This window comes from Berghia stephanieae, chromosome 1 (assembly GCF_034508935.2).
Source record: "Berghia stephanieae isolate SIO BIC M18660-M18661 chromosome 1, UCSD_Bste_1.3, whole genome shotgun sequence".
NCBI classification, from domain to species: domain Eukaryota; kingdom Metazoa; phylum Mollusca; class Gastropoda; order Nudibranchia; family Aeolidiidae; genus Berghia; species Berghia stephanieae.
Window position 1 is genome coordinate 29,939,735 of NC_088360.1, and position 22,365 is coordinate 29,962,099.

Consider the following 22,365-nt stretch of genomic DNA (forward strand, 5'->3'; position numbering starts at 1 on the left):
TGGCATTTTCATTTGGCATTTTCTTTTCTTGTATATTATACTTCAAATGACACCTTTTCTCAACCGTGGTGTAGTGGTTTAGCACTCCACTTAGTAGTCAGTAGGTAAAAAATTACCCCAACAGGAAATCTAGTATAATTCAAAAAAAAAAAAGAAAAAAAAAAGAAAAGAAAACATGCAAGCCACCAGGATATGATAGTAAATTGTCTATCAAAAGTGAGTAGTTTTCTTAGTGGGGGTGGGAGTCAACAGACTTTGGCATTTTTTTGAGTGTTTTGGCATTTTTTGAGTCTTCCCCTGGCATTTTGTTGAAAAATAATCTGGCAACCCTGGACATCAACTCCGAGAAATGGCGTCTCCATGATCAGTCCGAAAGGGGGGTGATTGGGGGTTGGACACATAAAAGTTGAATTCGAGCGGATAACATTTGTCTCAGGATATTTGAGTGCTATTTGTGTGGAATTTTACCAAATTCTAACGCAGATATGTCGGCAAATATGTATCGTGTGGGAGGTATGTGCCACATCAGTTTATGTCAATGTGTCGGTTGAGGAAAAAAAAATAAAAAAAAATGAAGCATGCACGTCTCGCAGACCAAGCATTGTGGCGTCATGATATATTTACTTCGAAAACTTTTCTAAATTATTAATTTTTTCAGTCGATCAAATGGACGTATTGATCAAGCATTTCGTTTGAGAATTTGAAATTATTGTCGTTAGTTCCTGCTCATGTGTGTAAATGGCTTTTTTTATATTCTCTTTCTTACTCAAATTTTGGGATGCACGCGTATTCACAGAGTTGTGAAAGGGCCGCGCTCACTTTGATTTTCACTTCGCAAATAACTTGATGAAAGTAATTTCTGTCTTTTTACAAGTTTGTAAGAAGTCTTTGATTAACAGATTCATTAGATATATTGTTAACTATTCACGACTTGCTTACTTTACAGTATTTCAATCTTGAGTAGACTGGCAATGATCAATGGAACTATTTTTTGTTGACAACAACATTGACTGGTACCTTTGTCATCGGCTGTAACATCAGCAACCGAATTTTTCGATCAAAACAAAGTTATCTGTTGCGTGTTCACAGCGATTTCTGTGAGTCTTTACATCAAGGAATTTATTTTGGATGTAATTTAATGAAGTCATCGCTGTCATTTATTAAATTTTACACCCGTCTGGTGTAACCGAGGAATACCCCCCCACTCCCGCCTTCTACCTCAACCTCTTTCTCTTCTAACGCTACTGACCCATTCAAGTCGAGGGCCGGTATACTTGTCCCATACCCACTTCTTAGTCATGGCCATTGACACAAAACCCATAATAAGGATAAATTGTTTTAAGTTTTCATTAATTCCCGATTGAATTTACTTGTTATTGTCACTGGACTGGTGACTGGGTTGTTCTACCCCACTCACTACACTCTTCGCTGTTTGTCATTGCCACTCTCCTCATTCACTTTCATTTCATTCTATCTGCCACCGCTTTCCTTTTTCTTTTTACCCAGTCAGAGTCGGAATGAATGAATTAAAGCATGTAGTCTAGTATTTTATAACTATTCTGCTACATTTTGACAAAGTGGCAGACCGGTATTTTTAAATGAGAAAGTACAACTGATGACGATCTGCTGATTGACTGTTTGAAAAGTAAAAGTAGAACTATCAGGAGAGGCTCTGAGTCTTCAGCTTTAAATTTAGAACAGCCTATAGTTTATTCATGGATTGCATTTTTTTAAAAGAAAAGAAACTAATTGTATGTCTAAGTTCTGCTATACTATAGCTATAATTTAGAATGCAGGATATTTGAATCAAAATAGAAATAACCTTATACTTATAATTTGGTAGAGTAGAACTAGAACCAATGAACCAACCCATGCATTCAGTCAGCAGTTGTTGTAGAACCAACTGATCAGACTTATCATTGTCTCCAATTTTGGTGGTTGATGCGTTTGGTTACATTTCAATTTTTAAGTTAGAACTATTGAATTAGAGTAGTAAAAAGGAACGGAGTGTTGTATTCGACACCAGAAACTCGGGTGTATCTTGTCACCAGATTTTTTGACACCTGAGTCGCGCATGTATAGAATTAACCAACGTTGACGACCCCTGAATGTCCCTGGAAATTGATTTTAGACTAACGATTATAAACAAGGAATACAGAGAGATTAGAAAGCAGTTTCTTATTTGCCATAATAATCAACCAATTGATTGTGGGCAATCAAAGGAAGAAGAAGAAGAAGCTACCCTCAATGTCAATTTATCAGCATGGTGGTAAAGCTAAATGGTTGTCTGAAGGCAGGACTAATTAAAATGCTTAGGGATGAAACGATGCAAACAATGAACAATTTGAATGTAAACTCTTCGTATACATAACAAAACAAATAAACAGAATGTAGTGTGCACTCCATGTTGGATGGTGTCTGAATGAAACGAAAGCCTGGTTTGCCGAGAGGAAGGTGGGATACTACATACTTATTTGTAGGTCTGATGTTATGAGCTCATTGTTGTAATGGAAATAATATTTTCAATCCAAAGCAAAATTTAAAATATCCCTTAATTATGTAAGGTTTTCAGGCCTGCTAATAAGTGTGCATGTAGGGGAAAGTTTGGGGTAGGCCGTGTGCAGGGAAATGAAATTATATTAATTCTATGCATGTGTATAAATGTACAAGCGTGATGAATTTGTATTTGTTTATATTTTTTTATGAGAGAGAGGAGGGGGGGGGGGGGGGGGGGGAGGATGTAGGTCTCTGTCTGAGAGAGAGAGAGAGAGAGAGAGAGTTTATGTGTATTACTGATGTTTTATGGGACTGTGGGAGACAATATGGGAGTGATAGAAGTTGCGAGGATGAATTTTTGAACGATAACAACAAACTAAAATAAAGACAACTTTTCAGGGTGCCAAATTATCTGGTGACAAAATACAAAATACACCTGAGTTTCAGGTGTTGAATTATGCTCCCTAAAAGAATTGTCTTCATTGAGTTTATTTTATCTCTAAACTTTAAAGTTGAAAAAAAGTTAATTGTTGTTATTTTGACTTTCATTTCAATTTTATTCATACTTCATTCTGTTAGTTCCAACATAATACCAGATTGATCCAGTAGGTCACATTTTTGTGTCCTGTGTCTTTTTTGTTGTTGTTTATAAAATGATGAAGTGACGGTGATGCCTGTTTTTATTTTTAAGAACTGAAATGTTTGTTCCACCAAAACTAAAATGCCCCTTACAGTGAATGTTTTCTCTGTAAAATTTCTATAATGAGGCTTATGTATGATGAAGAATTTTGTCTGACTGTCGTCAAGTAAAGTATTTTTATTCATCTTGTCTCCTCACAAATTTTGCTCTATATTACCCGAATACAGCGCAAATATACCTTACATCACGTATGATGTTAATGAAATAGCTTTGATTGGTGTCACCTTATACATATTCTACCCACCTCTTTTTCCGACATCACAGCTTTTGGTTTTATTTCATTGATCAGAGGTCATTTTATTTCTTTCAATTTATTTCAGGAACTTTTATTTAATCAATCTGTCCACTGTTTCCTACCTCCACCAACCATTCATTGAGTACAGGGCAGATGGGGTGTACAACAAGAACCAAATTCATCAAATGCATTTCTCTGCTTACCAACAATCAAGCATTTACACACACAAACATGCACACACACACACATACACACACACACACACACACACACACACACACACACACACACACACACAACTGTCACACTTTATCACAACTACATAGTTTTATACAGAAATGCTCATTGTTCTTCATATTTCCAGCAAGTGGCAATAATTCAATATATATTTTAACAATTGTTGTTAGATAGGTTTAAGCGGAGGTTTAAGCAGTATGTTTGCATTGCTTCAAAATTTATTTTTTTTCATCTTTTCTCACCCCCACAAACATGTTATGAGAATAAATTATTTTCAAAATTATCAGATGGCTGGAAATGAGATATGAATGGTTCCATTTTCAGGAAAAAATATTGACTTAACTCGGAATCGATCTGAGTTCCTTTGCATTTTGAGCGAGTGCTCTATGAACCATGTAAAGATTAAGAAGAAGATTATTTCAGCTAATGAAGCCTTGGTCACTAGCAATTGACCATGATGGATTTTCTTATGACATTACAAGGCTGAATTATATCTCTGATAAAGTTTATATGTTTATATCATCAAAATGCAAGAGGAAACGAATGAGTTATAAGTTCAGATTTGTGTACAGTAGTGTACTGTGCACATAACTATTCAAATCTTTTTCTTTGATTAACCAGTGACACTGATTTTGATGTTTTTTACTATTTTAAAGTTAAAGAATAAGCAATACAGGGGTTGTACAATTTGCTTTTATATATGCACTACCATCTGATTTGTTTAAAAAAATTATTATTCTTATAGTTTCAGAAACTTTAAACAATTTTTATATATAACGGTTAAATAAAATGAAGGATTTTTGGATTGATTTAAAAATATTTATTTTATCCTCAGACTATGTATTCTTCGAAACTTCCTCCACTGCTCCATATCAGATTCGTCGCATTGAAGAATTAAATAAGGTAAATAATAATTTTGATAAAGAATGATAATGATTAATTGATTAATAACAAAAGTAATGATAGTTAAATAAGGATGGGTGTTTTTTTATTTGATAATTTAAAAAAATATTTTTTTTGTTGCTTATGATTAGAAATATCATTTTCAGGGTTTTAAGATGATTTTAAAGATAAATATACTACAATAGAACATTTAATTTAATTTGTCTTGGCGTGCTCATGGTGCATCACGTGTTCCATTTTATATTCACATGGATCCAGCATGTCCTTTTATTTTTCACATGACACATCCAATCACATGTACTTTTAGCCTTCTTTTTCCTCCAGGTCTCAAACAGTGATGAAGTAAATTTCTTTCATCGAAAGCATTGTTACCAAATTTGGTCACAAACTTCTTACTCTTCACGGGTTGATTATAGTCACTGAAATTCTGTTGAAATGACACATCTAAACTGATCTCTTCATTTACTTAGTCTGAGAAATGCCACAGTTCATGCCTGTATCCTGCTCTTTTTATTAAAAAAATTCTCTTGACAAGAGCAAGTTCAATGATTTCCATATTGATATTTAAAGACATGAAAACAATAACTCATGTTTGATTAACGAGATGTGCGCACAGCCGTTTCAATAGGGCCCAAACTTTCAGTTTAGTTACTTCTTCCCTCACTGGCTACCGTCAAGTTATGTAAACAATCCACCGTCAACCATAGTGATAACAGCTGTCAAGACGGGGTGCGCTGGCAATAAATTATGTCTGCAGGTAAATCTCATCGCTTTGAATTTCTCTCAGGCAGAGAGTAGTAGAAATTTCATCAAAATACTCAATTTTCTCAGCCTATTGTGGACGCAGCATCTTTTTCATAATTTTCAAACATATATGGATACAAAGATCAGCTTTTCCTCTACAAGACGCAATTATTTTTGTTTATATCATTAAATGATAAGTTTGTGTTTTGCTCTTTTGAATAATCAGAGTTTTTTATGAAATAAATATTAAAATTATAAGTTTAAGAAATATTTAAAAATTCAAAATATAAAACCAACACTTTTTACCATCAAGGGTGAGGGATCAGAGAAAAGTAGATAAAATTATCTTTCATATGATATATACTTTATTATGTAGATTCAGGGATTTAAGAATAGAGAGTGTGGAAAGGAATCTCAATCATTACTTTTGTTACCAACAAAGAGGAGAATATTTCATGATATTTTAGAAACCCAATAATAAAACTAGATAGTGATGATAAGAGACATTTATTTAATTTGATTTCATTGAATTTAAGCGGAAATTTTAGATATTTCTTAAATTTACTTATTTAAGTTCTGTTCGGGTCATGGAGAGACACACTGAAGACGGTCATCACACCAGTACAAATGAAATATTTCGAATTTGTTGTGAAAGAGTACAGAGCCGTGCTGAGAGGATTAAAAGACTCTAGACGTTATCAACAATTGACTATAAATATAAATGAGAAATTCTGACATATTTAAATATTTCAATTTGCGAGAAATGTATCTCACTGGTACATAATTTAAAGAAATGCGATGCAGGTATTGATACCTTTGGTTCAATGAGAAAACTCTGAACAAGGAAAAAATACTTAATGAGGTGAATATGATCCTAATCTTTCACCAGTGATGTGCTATATGCAGTCTATATGGCACACAAATTAAAAGAGGTGCAAGTCAAGTACATTAAAACAAAGTAATGGGCATGGATATCTCAAAAATAAGGTTATGAAAATTATAAGAACTCTTTAAGATTTTATTAGTGGTTTTGATTGTCTTTAAATGAGTGTCCTTATATAACATTTTTTAAATGGAATTCTTATAATTCGTTGATTCTGGGATAAATATAAATGAACCACATTTGACTATGTTTCTGGTTTATTAAAAAAATGTCTATTAAGACAATGCTGTGATTGGATTTCAATTTTACCGTACTCAAAATCCTTACTTTTACGTACAGGTGAACTGATATCTCAAAAAAGCCTCAATCTACTGGTATAAAATGTATATGTCTACATTCTACAGATATTCAACATCATTTCCATTACTTATGTTTAAAAATCTTAAGTGTTGAACATGTTAGAATATTCTCTTAAAAATTTTAATTCACTTAAATTTATGTATCAATTTCATGGGTTATCCCTCTTGATTTTTAACACCATCATAATTATGATTAAATAATCAATTAAAACTCTGTTAATAAACTGTTCGGTAGTATAAAAATATTTTTGCTACACTTAATAACGGCAATACTACATTAGTTTGAAATTCAGAAAAAATCGATCAAAACGGCGAAAAAATTGTCTCCCTCTCTCAGTGTAAAGCTATGACTCATCATTACTAGACTGGCTAGATTTACCTGGCGAACTAAACTGAAAGCAATAAACGCCTGTGTGCGCCATTATTGTTTTCAAGTTTTAAAAATTTCAATTTTTTACCTAAAAGTTATTTTTTCAAAAAGATGTAGCAAGCTTATCCTAGTGGATTTCTGAGTGGCATGCTGCGAGTCTTAAATTTGAAGCAAATAAGTTTTGAATAAACAAAATATTTCATTTACATGAATGTCAAAAGTAAACTGGTTGTGTGTTTTTTGTCCTCAGACACAAAATGGAAATGTGGAGGCCAAAGTTATGTGCTTCTACAGGAGGAGGGATATTTCAAATTCGCTTATTGTTTTAGCAGATAAACATCACAGTGAGTATTAGTTTGATTTAGTATTAAGGTTGTTGGATTTCTATTTGCTGTGATGACGATGTAGGCACTATTTCCCCGTGATTGTTTCCTTAACCTCATAGTTCAGGGATGATACTCACCTGCTCCATTTTTTGTTATTGAGTAATCAAGTTTTCATCTTTTCCAGTGTACTTTTTAAAGTCAATCCAGATGCCTATTATTTATATGTAGCCAGCCAACTCTACCATTTTGTAGACAGTCCAAGGTGTCTGTTAATGTTATATGCTACCAGCCAACTCCTTATAAACAGTTTCTCATACGATCTATGTTTTGTAAGAGTTGAAGAGTTTAAAATATAATCACAAATTCATCAGATGTTATTCTTGAATTGAACAGTCGTTTGAGTGAGAATAGGAATTCCATTGACTTAGATATAATATAGGTTTGACTGAAGTATGATTATTTCTATTTATAACTACTTGTACTTGTAGCATGAATAGTCATTCATCATCACAATATTCCACAGTTGGATTTTAAACATTTATACTTTTCATTATCACTCACATGTATGACTATGATTGAATGGTTGATGTTATATTTAATTGTAATTAGATGAACGTCTAAAAGTAGAATTGTCAAACACTAGGAAGTCATTGTAATATACGAGTAATATACAGACCTGCTTATTATTACAAAAAAATTGTAGAATTGCGAAATTTTGACTCCTATTTCAGAATGTCATGAGCATCTCTAAGTCATTAAAACTTGTTGCAAATGAAAGTTGATGCCTGATTACATAATTTGAAGGATTTTGAAGTGTTTGTTTAATCCTCGTGAGGGTGAATTGCTGATTTTTAAAGTTATCAATGGAGACTAAATTTTTTTTTTAAGTAGGCAGGTCTGAATAAGACTTATTTTATTGTGTGAGAATGATGGGCCTTATGACTATGTATGGCCACAATTCTCCCAGACCTTATGACTGTGTATGGCCACAATTCTCCCAGACTCTCAGATGAAAACCTATCTGTGGCAGGATGGTAGGGAGGGGGGGATTGATTATGGTAAACAATTCACAAGGTTTTCTAAATTGAATTTCATTTTAATCGTTTTGTGTTCTATGATTTTACCTTAAAGTTGAACTAGATATTGATAATCTTGTTCTCATATTTAGACCTTTAAATCCTCAGTCAATTTACTGAAATCAACCAATTTGTCAAAGAAATAAAGAAAAAAAAAACCTCACAGATGAATGAATACATTCACCTTACTTTTAACATTTGATTATATATTCCATTGTAGAGGTAACTATCAAAACCTACATAGTCGCATTTTCATTATTCAGAGAGAACTGCAATTTCTAGTCATTTGTTTAGCGACTCAAAAAGGAAAATACTTGTCTTGTTTATGTCATAGAACAATACCTGAGGTGAAGTGTTTCATGATGTTTCTTCTAAGGTGTCCATTCGATTGCATAATTGCTTGCTTTCTGGATGTGACTTATCACGTTTTGAAAGTCACCTCCTCAATTATCATTGTCTTAATGATTTGGAAGCATTTGAGTCTGTTAATAGTCGCTTAAGTCAGGATGAGACTTTTAGGTGATCTCAAATGTAGTTCACTGATTATATGGTGCTTTTGAAATCTTCATCTGTTCCCTATTTGAACCATTTCACTTTGTCTTACTTCTTCACATGTAAGTTGTAAATCTAAATTTAAGAAAAAATAAAATCCCATGTTCTTCCTTTTTACTGGTGCTGAAATGACCCACATTGTAAAACCCTTAAAAACAAAAACGAACAATTATCATTGCATTTTTTACTTTGACCTAGTACCATATTGAATATTCAGATGATGGGCTACATTTCCTCATTCTGTTATCTAAATTAGTTTTCATCAAGAGATATTTGTTTTTATTAATTTATCTGTTTTTACCATGTTCATGTTTGTGTCGATTTTTCTCAATGTCAATGGAATATAACTGGTTGTTATTAGTTTCTTGAAATCCAGTATTTGATCCATCTATGTCACCTTGGTATAGTATGAATCAGAATAGATTTATAAATGCAAATGTTGTTGCTTGAAGCTTGAAGAAATAAATAACAATGAAGCTTCAATTGAATTTATGAAAACTGATAATGTGGACATTTCAAGGCTCCCCTTTGTCAATAAAACACATTGTTTTGTTGAAGTGGGAACTCGAAATGTCCAAAAACACCATCCTCTCATTTCTCATCCGTCTTACGCGTCTCATTCATTGTGTTTTGTTTACCGAGGGGAAACCTGAGGCCTCCACATTATTTGTCTGCATAAATTAAATTCCCTTTTATTATTATTTTTATATAATAAAAAGAGATAATATTAATTGTAAATCTCGGAGTTATAGTGCTATGTAGGTTTTCAGCATTATTATTTTTATTATTCTTATGTCAATTAACCATCACCTAGTGGAAATGGTAGTTGATTAATAAAAAGAAGAAGAAGAAAAAAAAAGAAAATTTTGCCAAAATTTGATTTTACAGATGCTCTTGAAGACGATTGTGATGAAAAGAAAGGTCTGTCATAAAGGAGTATCTGTACTGAATATTATAATCATGTATTATTATTTTGGTGTTGTCATTTGTTTTAGGGTCGTAATGAAAGTGTCCTATATTCTTGTCTTTGCCTCTGTACATCTGTAATCAATAAATACTAATCATTTTGAGAATGTTTTGGATATTGTTTAAAATGCTGCTTGTTTTAAGATTTAAAAAGGAATCATATTTTTTATTTTTTATTTTATGTATTTTTATGGGATAAAGTGTGTTTGCTTGGACAGTTCTTATGTAGACAGTGCTGAATTTTAGCAATTTGCTGTCTTATCACAAATGAGTAAAGTCTGTCGCTAAGCTTTATTAATCTGCGAATTAATTAAATCGATTATTATGCTAATTTGAGTTTTGATGCACTTAGTCTCTCCATGGAGAAGAGTGTTGACCAGATTGGTTGTTTCAATTCTATTGGCTTAGATATATGGCATTCCTTGGGACTTTTCCAACCATATAAATCATAGCATTTCTACGCGTCATTTGCTTTGATTTCAGTATTCATATGATGCTGACTGTGATTACTCTTGGCTGCGAGTTTGAAACCCTCTTTACATCGGCCTCGCATAAATTAAATAAAAAACAAAAAAATTTGAAAATGATTTTCAACTAAGTTTTATCTCTCGATAAATGTAAAAAGAAACAAAGCAACAAAAAAATGTAGGAGAGATTTGGTTTTTAACTGTTTACTGTCAGCAATAGAGTAGAGCCACTTGTTGTGGATGGTAACAACTCTAGCCGATGCCAGAGTCCTGATCACTTATTTGACTAGAATTTCATGTTGAAAGGTTGTCAGCTTAATGAAGTAAAAATAAATGGGGACAGACACTAGTGTAAGATCAAAAATAGAAAGGGAAATAGAAAAGAAAAAAGAAAAGGCCTGCCTCGTCTGTCACCCTTTCAGATTTCCAGTCTGTTTCCATAAGAATAGATTTTTGAAGTTTTTACAAAATGGCCATGAGACGACCACTGACTGCTGGTTCAGCCAGTCTGCTTAAGAACAGTTCTGTTGTGTTTGAGCATTTTATGTATTCTGCTTTTAATGTTTGTGGATGGTTTACTTTATTACCTTACAATTAGTCCTAATCGTTATCACTTTTGGTCTTTGAATATGAGGTAGTAGGATAACCTGGTTTTTGTTTTTTACTTTCAGCTTGTCGGTTGGGCCCGACTTTATTTTTTTTATGCATGTATTTTTCTATCTTATATAATCACATATGTGGGATGGAAATATAATAAGACTGGGTATATTATTACGATCCGTTTAATTATTGATACAATCTTATATATTTCATATTCATATATTTAAAAAAAAAAGGGGGAGGGGGGAGATAAAAAAATATTATGACCTGAATTTCATCAGTTTTAGATGAGTTTTTTGTTGTTAAACTCCGACATAAGTCAGTCAAGATCAACTGAGCAGTTAATTTGGATGCATTGAAATATGAGTCCTAGAATGGATGCATTGAAATATGAGTCCTAGAATGGATGCATTGAAATATGAGTCCTAGAATGGATGCATTGAAATATGAGTCCTAGAATGGATGCATTGAAATATGAGTCCGAGAATGGATGCATTGAAATACGAGTCCTAGAAGGCAGTTTTTTTCTATTTCTAGATGTTTATTGCATACCATTCCCTTTTTTTCACTTCACCAAAGCTGCATCCCAGCACCCCTACTCCACCCCAACCATCTTTCTGACAGGGACATGTCTATATTCGGCAATCATAAATACAGAGAGCTCAAACAGCAGGGGGTTTAAAACAATGCGCCTTATTGTAAGGATTTTGTTCAGAATAGAAACACTTGGGTCACAAGTCACTGTATATCAATGATACAAGATTCCTTCTCATCGTTTTTATATTCGTATTTAAGCCAAAAAGAGATGTTTACAATTACCTGTGATGAGTTGATTAGAAATTACCTTGTTTGTTGTATGTCAGAAGAATGTATATTTTGTAAGTTTTATTTTAAGGATGAAGCTAACTAGTTTCTTTTAGATGGTTTTTGCAGGGGAGGGGGGAGTGCGTGTCCTAAATTTTTCTATACCTTCCTTTGTTACCATTCTTGTAAAGCAAGATACGTCCAACCTAAATGTTCAAGCAACAAATTTTGATTTTGTGCCTGTAGATTGCGATGAGTCTTAGTCTGATTGTATTTTGTATATATTTGTACATGATGATGTTTCAGAGGCAAGAATGTTTTCTTCAGGCCTGCCACAAATACTGTTTCATATAGTGTTGTTAACTGTAGGTTTTGCAGGTCCGAATTTAGCCAAATTCAGATTCTCTCTCTTTTCCTACCCCCTTCCCCCTACCTCTATTTATATTTTTTAACCAAAATATTAAATGAAAGAAATATAGTTTTTGCATGTGGTAGGTTTTTTTTATTGTATCAAGTCGTATGTGCATTTGCATGAGCTGTACAGATAGTCAATATATGTTATACCATGCTCTATTTTTTTTTCCTCTTTAATCTTTTTTTTTCCTTCATTTTTTTTCCCATTTTCCCTTATTTTATTTTATTTTATTTTATTTTTTTTGCTGCTTAAATGTGTGCTGTAGGTGGCCACATTGGAATATTTAAGACGAACAGTAGCTTTTTTTGGTACAATGCTTGTTGTTTGAGTTTTATTTATTTCCTATTATTATTATTATTTTTTACACTTGCTTTCCTTTTGCTCTAAATGTGATAGGCATTGTGGGAGTTGATTAAGTTTCCAATTATTGCTATTTATTTCTATTCTATTCATGCTTGTTGTGTCATCGCATTGGATTTTGAATTTGTTGTCTTGTTTACAATTAGAGACTTTTTATCGGATTTCAGGAATTCTGTTTTATTTTAATCAATAACCTTCCCACTGCCAGAAATTATTAAGTCTCAACTTCAGCTTTAATTTTGACTTTTTCCAAATCTCAAATCTCTTTTTACTTTCCCATTTTCTTTGATTTTACTGGCACGGATATGGCCTAAATGTGTTGCAAGTGCCGTAAAACCCTTGAAAAACAAAACCAAAACAGACCCCAAGCTTGATGCTCAAGGATCATTGCTACAGCCCACCAGTTTAGTTCCTAACTTGTTGCATGGCCCTCCTTTCTTCTGCTTTCCTACTGCCTATTAATTTATGTCACATTGCCTATTATATTCATTTTCATTTTCATTAAAAAAAAGATTCATTTTCTGAGAAAGGACATTGTTGTCATGCTAATCATGTTATGTTCACTAAGAAGACTTTAGTTTTCATAACACAGAAATCCAGTTTAACCAGTCAGATGGTTTAAGATTCGATGAGCTAATGACATAAAGTAAACATTAATAAATTATATTGTAACCAATGAAGAAATTGTCATCAACCAATAGCTCTTTTCTCATATTGTATTTTAAAACGTTTTATATAAGAATCTCATTAAGGTTTGAAAATCAAAAGATTGGCTGGCATATTTCTTTGAAAAGATTATCCGTCTAGATTCTGACCCTGTGATTTTTTATTTTTATTTTCAACACTACTTTTTGCATTCCGAATTTTAAATTTTACGTCTCCAGTGTCATGCACTTCAACAACATGAGTACAAGATGATAAGCTATCACTTGTGACAGATAATACTGACATAAGAAATTAGAGCTGATTAAATCCCAACTTCAGCTTTAATTTTGACTTTTTCCAAATCTCCAAATATGAGAGGATGATTTATTTGAACTCATTCCTTTATTTAGTTAATTGAATGTTTATCTGGATTGCGAATGAGGATTTAATTCAATTTTATCTGTCCACTTGATAAACAACAAAGATTACATGTTTAATTCAATTTATCATTCTGAAATCAACAGAAATAAATGAAAGTCCCTCACCTACACAAGAGAAAGAAGGTGAAAGAAATGGAGTTTCACCAGAGGCAACAACAACAACACCAACACCACCACCACCAACAAAAACGCCACCACCAACAACAAAAACACCGCCACCACCACCAACAACAAAAACACCGCCACCACCAACAACAACAACACCACCACCACCACCAACAACAACAACAACAACAACCCCAGCAGCTGAGTCTACCAATGAGAATGGTAATGATAAAGTCCCCGCTGAGAACAAAGCTGTCAGCAACAACAACAACAATAACAACAATACAAACAACAGTAGTGGGAGTGCAGGTGGGAGAGGCATGGAAGAAATCCCAGAGAAACTGAGACATCAGTTAAAACACCGGGAGTTGTTCCTGTCTAGACAAGTGGAGACCTTACCTGCCACACATATTCGTGGGAAATGCTGCGTCACCCTGCTCAATGAAACGGAATCCCTCTTGTCATACCTTAATAAAGATGTAAGTATTTCTTCTTGGTTTCCTTAAAAAAAAAAACTGAATATTTAATCGAAAAGGAATGATTTGGTTGATATTAGAAAGAAGTCAGGTGATAATAGTGGAGTGGTGTTGATATTAATTTCTTATGGCTATTAAAAATTTTTTCTTTCTTTCTGTGTATCAAGTATTAGCCATGTTTTAAATGGATCTTTTAAAAAAATTATTCCATTGACTGTACAGGCTGTGATGTTGATAATATACGCTTTTTCATTGATATCAGGAATTTTATTTAATAGCCCAAGAGCCAAAAGTCTTTGAGGTCAATTACTTTCTGATTTTGAGTTTAAAATCGTATTATATCTATAACACTTTATTCTTATATATTAAGAACTTTTAAGAATTTGAAATGGTAAAATTAAATGGATTCTAACACCATTTAGTTTTGTGCACCACATCATCAATCGGTCAGATATCACTATTTATAATGATGCTGTGATGTCAACTTTACTTTTAGAGTTTGAGATAAAAAGCAAATGCCTTCTTTGAGGACGGTGAGTGATGTTGAATAAGATAAAAAAGATAAACATCCAAGTTCTTTTCATTTTGACTCAAAACTTAAGTTTTCTTCATCTCGTACATTCCAGCGAAATACCCAGACCTGTTAAATGTCTTGACAATTTTTACTCTTTTCGTCATCAAATTGAACTTTCTGTAAGCATAATGACTCAAGACATAATATAGTTGTTTTATATATCGCAATATCCACTAAACATGCTCAAAGCGCTTTACCAGGGGTCCCTGGCCAACAGCAACATTTAAATTTAACATGTAGGATGGGACATAGGTGCTGTAAGTTCAGTGAAAATTTTTCAGACAATTTTAGCGGCTGCCACTTACACATATCTCTTAAAAGTTGGATGTCTTTTTAAAGTTGTTCCATTGACTGTACAGGTCGTAAATAATATTTGGGATTAGTGGGAGGAATGGAATGTATGTCTGAACTGAATGAAGATTTCCATGAGTTTTGGTGGCCGATTCTCTTTTGTTTCCTTTTCTTTTTCCTTTTTAAAAAAATTAATGTCTTATATTCTTTTCCCTTCAGGACACATTTTTCTATTCCCTTGTTTATGACCCCCAACAAAAGACATTATTGGCAGACAAAGGGGAAATACGGGTTGGGTCCAAGTTCCAGGCTGATATGATCCCCACAACCAGGGCAGGTAAGTCATCACTCCTTGTTTTACTATATTCCAGTGATAGAAGGCTCTTGCGTGAGATTAAAGTCTGGAAAAGTGCAAAACAGTGGGAAAAAAATAAATACAAGTACAATGTCATCCCCCAAAAAATCTTCCTGTCTGATTTATTTGGGACTGTTTATGAACACCTTTTCAGATTTTCTTGTATTTGGGAAATTATAAACATCTTTTAAAAAATCTTTATTTATTATTCTCTGCTTTATTCTGTAAATGTGTGATAGGCTGAGGATATGATAAATTGTTTCCAGCTTTTCGGCTAACAGTTGTTTCCAAAGACATATTGTAGAGATGTATAACCAATTGTTACTAGGCGGGTGGTTGGATGGGAGCATCACCCTTGAATCATATACCTATGATGTTCGCATGGGTGTACGATCCGATAGTGATGTCGTTTCTTCTTCTCTTTACTAGCCTATCCTGCTTCTTTGGTTTGTGATTGTATTTTTGACAGGGGATATTTTTTTTTTCTGTAAATCTTCTGCCTGTTTGTTCTTGGTTATTTATAATTTAGCGTATGATATCTTTAGGTTATGATTTTGATTTACATTTGTACTATTTTTGTTAGGATGCTTGTTTTTTTGTTTCAGCGGTCTCTCATATAACCTCAATTGTGTTGGAAGAGACCTAAAGCAACAAACAAAAAAAAAAAAAAAAATTGTTACTAGGGCTGAGAATATTCCACCTAAATGGTGGAAAGGAAGGAATCTCCTTGTCAGTTTGTAAAAGGATACTTGTGGAATACCTAAACACAATTATTGCAACAATGCCACATGACAAGAGATACTGGAATAATTCCCCGAAAAATCTCCTAAAAGAACCTGCTCCAAAAATATGAGTTTTTGTTGCGATAGAAAAATGGAAGCTAGCTGATTTCTTCTTCCTCCTCCTCTCAACCCCCCCCCCCCCCCCCCCCCCCCCCCCCCGTCTCTCTCTTTAAAAAAATGTTGTTCTTTTAAAAAAATGTTGTTCTGATAATTACATTTCCAAAAATGCATGCAAAAAACAGAATTTCAAATAGTGTTTCATTGACTTTATGTAATGTTTTTTTGTTTTGTTTTGTTTTATTTTATTTCCAGTCGGCGAAGATGATCGGTCATGTGAGGATTTAGAGGAATTGGTGTGGGATCCGTACCATAAGTTGGATGAGAAAGAAATTGACCAGTTTCAGATCGTGGCTAGGTGAGACTACAACCTTTTCTGTCACCCAACTTGTCTTACAATCCTGACCTCCCATAGTGGGCAGGGAGGTACTTACTGTGTCTTCTATCCCCCTATATCTGTTTTCCAACATGCTCTCTGTCTTTGTCTCGGGATGAGATTACTTGGTTTTGTCCTGGCCCTGACCCTGAACGGATGCCTTAGCTGGGAAGGAAACAGCCAAATGTGTTGTTAGGGGTTTGGGAGATGATATTTTTTTGTCTTGTAAATCATTTCTCTGTTATGCACTTTATTATGTTTTGTTTCCTTAATTATATATGATTTGTAAAACATTCGAGTGTATTCCTCTTAGTGGGGACCTGTACTTGTGTCTGGATGAAACTTTTAGGCGGTCTCAAACTAAGTACTTTTATAGTGTGCTCTTGGAATCTTCATCTGTTTCCTATTTGAATTAAATCCCCTTTGTCTTCCCTTTTCTTGGGTGCTTTAATTGGCATTCTAGAACTTATTACTATCCCATTTTCTTACTTTTTACTGGCACTGATCTGACCTAAATGTGTTGCAAACGCTGTAAAACCCTTAAAACCCCCAAAAACCAAAAAAGTCTTACAATCCCTTTATATATTCCAGCTTTCCAGGGTAAACATTCAGTCTCATTTTCACGGGCATCTATGTCAACACTGATTGGACGATTTCTAGTGTGTTGTATATCTCTTGTTTTATTAACAAAAGTGTACAAAAAGTGATTTAATATGTGACTCATTGCCTCAAAGCAGTATTAAGTTGGGTTGCTAATAAATATACATTAATTTGTGTATTTAAGAAAATAATTGTTATATTTGATGGCAATACATACTGATAGATGCTAGACGTCAAATAATCTGCAAAGTATAAACTGAGAAAAAAGACATTTTGAATATGGGTTGATGACTTGGTTTTTGCTTTGTTGTTTTTTTTCTCAAATTGAGTTTGTAGTTTTCATTTAAAATATGGACGTTGACTTTTTGTATTCCAGATCTGTGGGAACATTTGCCAGAGCACTGGATTGCACCAGTACAGTGCGACAACCTAGTCTTCATATGAGTGCGGCAGCAGCATCCAGAGATATTACCATTGTAAGTTTTCCGTTATTTCATGACAACAAGAAATGGAAGTGAGTAGGAAACTGTCAGAAGACAATAGTATAGTAATAGAGAATAAAAGTTAATTTTTATTCTCTATTGTCTTCTGGCACTTTCCTACTCACTGTATTCCTTGTTGTTATTGACATAAGTGCCTGCTCCACTCACTTTTCTGATTTAGAAATTCACCCGTTATTACATGATAGTATTTGTTTCATTTTGTTGAAGATTACAAGTATGCCTATTTTTTCCAAAACTACAAAAACTTTTTAATTTCTTGTCATTTGGATGTAAACTAAAATCTTCTTCATCTGGTTCATTACATGAAGCATACATGGCAGCACAGGACAGAGAGGAATAGCAAATCTGGACGGCCCAATTCGTCAAAGACACGGGAGGATCTAAGGTCTAACTTCTAAGTTCATTAATTACAACATAATACCATATTGATGGATGGGTCGCATGAAGCTTTGAGAGGGAGCAAGAAGCATACGATTTCTTAACAAAGTTAAGAGATTCAAATTACTTTAATATGATTTATCCTGTTTTTGTTGCCAGTTTCATGCAATGGACACTTTACACAATCATCACTACGACCTTGCCAAAGCCATCAAGAGTTTGGTACCATCTGGAGGGCCTGTCTTGTGCCGGGATGAAATGGAAGAATGGTCTGCTTCGGAGGCAAACTTGTTTGAAGATGCTATCGAAAAATATGGGAAAGACTTCAGTGACATTAGACAAGACTTTGTAAGAATCGTTTTTTTTTCTTCTCATTTTAAAATTTTAAACTTAGTTTAGAATTTTTTTCTATATTTATTTATTTATTTACTCATTTAATTTATTTGCTTAATTTATTTAATTAATTTATTTATATTCATTTTGATTAACGAACTGTCATCATTATCACATTTATTCATAAATTATTACCTTGCTTCAACCACTTAAAAGTATGCATTGTATTATAACATCTTTGAATACTGAAAAAGGTAAGGATTTGTATAGATGGGTTAGAAATATTTGAAGTTGATTTATATGACCTTAAAATGCATTTAGATATATAAATACTTAATTATGTAAGTGTTACGAAAATTGTTTTTATATCTTCTTCATATTTTGACTGCGTCTGAATTGTTTTAATCTATTCATTTCACAGTTACCATGGAAATCCTTAAAGAGTATCGTAGAGTATTATTACATGTGGAAAACCACTGACAGATATGTACAACAGGTGGGTGGAGGTGCTTTCTACTTTGTATTCATTTCTGTTTTGTGATATCTGTAAGCTTTTGACATACAAAATGAATCAATAAAATAAAATACAAGACAGCTGTATTGCTACGACATGGATTGCATTTCTCATACCTGCCGAATTTTTCGTAATTTTACTAATTTTAGACAAATTTCATGGCGAAATACGAAATTTTATGGAAAATTAAGAATTTTTAAATCTTAGTAATACTTAAATAATAATAATAATAATAATAATAATAATAATAATAATAATAATAATAATAATAATAATAATAATGATAATAATATTAATAATGATAATAATATTAATAATGATAATAATAATAATAATAATAATAATAATAATAATAATAATAATAATATAATAATAATAATAATAATAATAATAATAATAATAATAATAATAAATATAATAATAATAATAATAATAATAATGATAAGAAGAAGAACTACTACTACTACTATTACAACTACTACTACTACTACTACTATAATAATGATAATAGTAATATTGTAGTTGTTCGCACACAATTTCAGAAATTACGAATTTCCTTGTCAAATTACAAAAAAATAACATAAAAATTACAAAATTTGAAGTTTTCAATTTGGCAGATCTGCATTTCTTGTAGAGATTTTATTTTTAAAAAAAATAGATAAAAACAGGGCTTGTCATAAATTACTTGCTTCTACATTGATTTTTTTTTTTTATCTCACTTCTTTTTTTAATCTGCAGAAAAGAATCAAAGCATCTGAAGCCGAGAGCAAATTGAAGCAAGTGTACATTCCGAACTAGTAAGTTATTTTCTATTCTTTTATGATGAATGGGGGGAAAAAATGACATGATTCTACTAATCAATTGATGTGTTATATCTGTGTTGTGTTTGTTAATCCACATTTTTATCCGGTTGGTCTATTTTCGCGTGTTCAAAAAGTTCAGACATCTTTTTCACCAGCCATTTACAGCCCTGAACTAGGTCCGTTGGATCTGATGGATAGCACTTTGTGATAAACTTGCGTCCTATCCAAAGGGTGGCAAGCAATTCCTATTGCGTTTCACGCTATAGACACCGGGATAAAACTCCGGCTCCCTGGCCTAATGTTTTTTAGGTATTCTTACTGTGTCTTCCATGTTCATTTATAATCACGTCTATAGAATAGAATTTGTCGATATATTCACGAGCTCTAACCCACTTTTTTTTTGTTTTTCATCATTCCAGCAACAAACCCAATCCAGCTGCTATCTCCAATAAAGTCAATGGAGTCGATGGCTCTGTCACAGGAAGGGCGTGCGAAAGTTGTTACAGTAAGGAAATGAGCTTTACATTTTATCTACATTTTTTATCTTCAGTTTCATCTAGTTTGTAGAAGTGAGGCTTTGCCAAAAGTTTGTTTTTGTAATGTTTTGAAAAATTTTAATTTCATCAATTTGTCTATATATCTATATATATATATATATATATCTCATCTCATGTAGTTCCATATCTGAAGCAGACGTCGGAGGTCATCTTCCGCCAAGCTGATCTATCTCTTGCCAATTCTATTAAAGCAGCGCCACCTTTCTCAGCTTCATCTGTCCAAGTTCTTATCCCTTTCAAATACGTTATTCTTTGTCTTCCTCTTATTCTTTTTCCATTCATCTTTCCAGTCAAGGCGAGTACTTCCAAATCAGGGTGGCGGATAATGTGTCCTAAAAATTCCATTTGGCGTTTGATGAATTTTGTTATCAGTGATCTTTTTCTGTTTGCCATTTCTAAAATTTCTTCATTTCTTTTCCTTTCCATCCATGACACCCTCATCATTCTTCTGTAAAACCACATTTCCACTGCCTCCAGTCTTTTAACCATGGTCTTGTTTATGGTCCAGCTCTCACAACCATATAGCAGCACAGACAGTACATAGCAATCCAGGACTTTGATTTTTGTTTTCATGCTAATATTCCTGTTTTTCATAATTGTATGCAGCTGGTTGAATGCATTCTTCGCCATACCTATTCTTTTCTTTATTTCACAATCTGATTTTCCATTGGATGTTACATTGAAGCCTAAATATTTGAAACATTCAACTTGTTGTATTGTTTGTCCTCTGCTTGTTATTACACAGGCTGGTGGGTTATTATTTTTAGATACCTACCGTCATAAATTCTGTTTTAGATATATTCAGTTCCAGTCCCATATTTTCACTACTCCTGACTACAACATCCAGTAATTCTTGTAGTTCATGTTCAGATTCTGCCAGTAGAACCGTATCATCTGCATACCTCAGATTTGTTACATTCTTTCCTCCAATACACACCCCTTCTTATGTTCGATATCTCTTAATATCATTTCACTATAGAGGTTGAATAAATCTGGAGACAAAACACACCCCTGCCTAACTCCTCTTCTAATAGGTGTAAAACTGCTTAGCTCGTTGTCAACACGCATTGCTGCTTCTTGTTCCCAGTACAAATTCCGTAATATTCTTAAATCTTTACCATCAATGTCCAAGGATGATAGAATTTTGAATAGTTTTTCGTGTTGTACTTTATCAAAGGCTTTTGAATAGTCGATGAAACACATATACAGATCTTTATTTACTTCAATACATCTTTCCATCAGCATTGATAATGTGAATATTCCATTTCTGGTACCCTTGTCCTCAACAAAACCAAATTGCATCTCCCCAATTTCAGGTCGTATTTTATTTCTTATTCTTAGTAAAATTATCTTCAAAAGAATTTTTGTGAGGTGGCTCATTAGGCTAATAGTTCTGTGTTGTTCACAATCAACTGCCCCTGGCTTTTTTGGTAATGCTATAAAAATGGATCGTTTCATATCAGTTGGCATTTTTCCTGTGTCATACACTTGATTTAGAAGGTTTGTGATGAATTCAATCCCCATTCACCCAGGCCAGTCAAGGCTTCAATTGTTATGGCATCAGGTCCTGCAGCTTTTCCATTTTTCATGCTTTTCATGACGTTCCTAACTTCATCTTTCATTATAGAAGGCCCTTCCAGTTCTTTTATCATAGGCATTTCTCCTCGATTATCAAAAAAAAGTTCTTCAATATATTCTGACCATCTGTTTAGAATGCAGTCTTTGTCCATGATGGTGTTTCCACGCTTGTCTTTGATGCATCCACTTTTAGCACCTGATTTAGTTTTGTTTGTCACTTCTTTGATTTTCTGATGGAAGAATTTGCCATTTTTTTCTTTGCAGGACATTATATAGTGACATTGTTCATTTATCCAGTCTTCTTTAGCTTCGTTGCATTTTCTTTTTATCTGCCTGTTCAGAGTCTTGTATTTTTCTTCCTGATTTTTGGCCTTTCTTCTCTCATTCATTAGTTCTAATATCTCTGGAGTAATCCATTTCTTCTTCTGCAACTTAAGTGTGGTTGGAACATTTTCTTCTAATGATGCAGCAACACTGTCTTTAAACTGCTCATATTTCTCTTCTA

The 22,365-nt window shown here is 33.2% G+C and overlaps 1 protein-coding gene across 2 annotated transcripts in view; it reads left to right on the top strand.

The window, feature by feature from the left end:
* Positions 1–325: 325 nt before the first annotated feature.
* Positions 326–22,365, top strand: part of LOC144971470 (metastasis-associated protein MTA3-like) — a 39,098-nt gene continuing 17,058 nt past the window's right edge. The window contains exons 1-12 of one of the 2 annotated variants that reach the window (XM_078912417.1): positions 332–513; positions 4,504–4,571; positions 7,178–7,271; positions 9,770–9,802; positions 13,663–14,162; positions 15,244–15,361; positions 16,474–16,576; positions 17,571–17,670; positions 18,235–18,423; positions 18,830–18,904; positions 19,661–19,719; positions 20,145–20,230. In XM_078912417.1, coding sequence (XP_078768543.1) covers positions 486–513; positions 4,504–4,571; positions 7,178–7,271; positions 9,770–9,802; positions 13,663–14,162; positions 15,244–15,361; positions 16,474–16,576; positions 17,571–17,670; positions 18,235–18,423; positions 18,830–18,904; positions 19,661–19,719; positions 20,145–20,230 — 1,453 coding nt within the window. In that variant the 5' untranslated portion in view covers positions 332–485. Of the gene's footprint in view, positions 514–4,503; positions 4,572–7,177; positions 7,272–9,769; positions 9,803–13,662; positions 14,163–15,243; positions 15,362–16,473; positions 16,577–17,570; positions 17,671–18,234; positions 18,424–18,829; positions 18,905–19,660; positions 19,720–20,144; positions 20,231–22,365 lie in introns of both variants that reach the window. The other variant, XM_078912427.1, reaches the window with a different exon arrangement.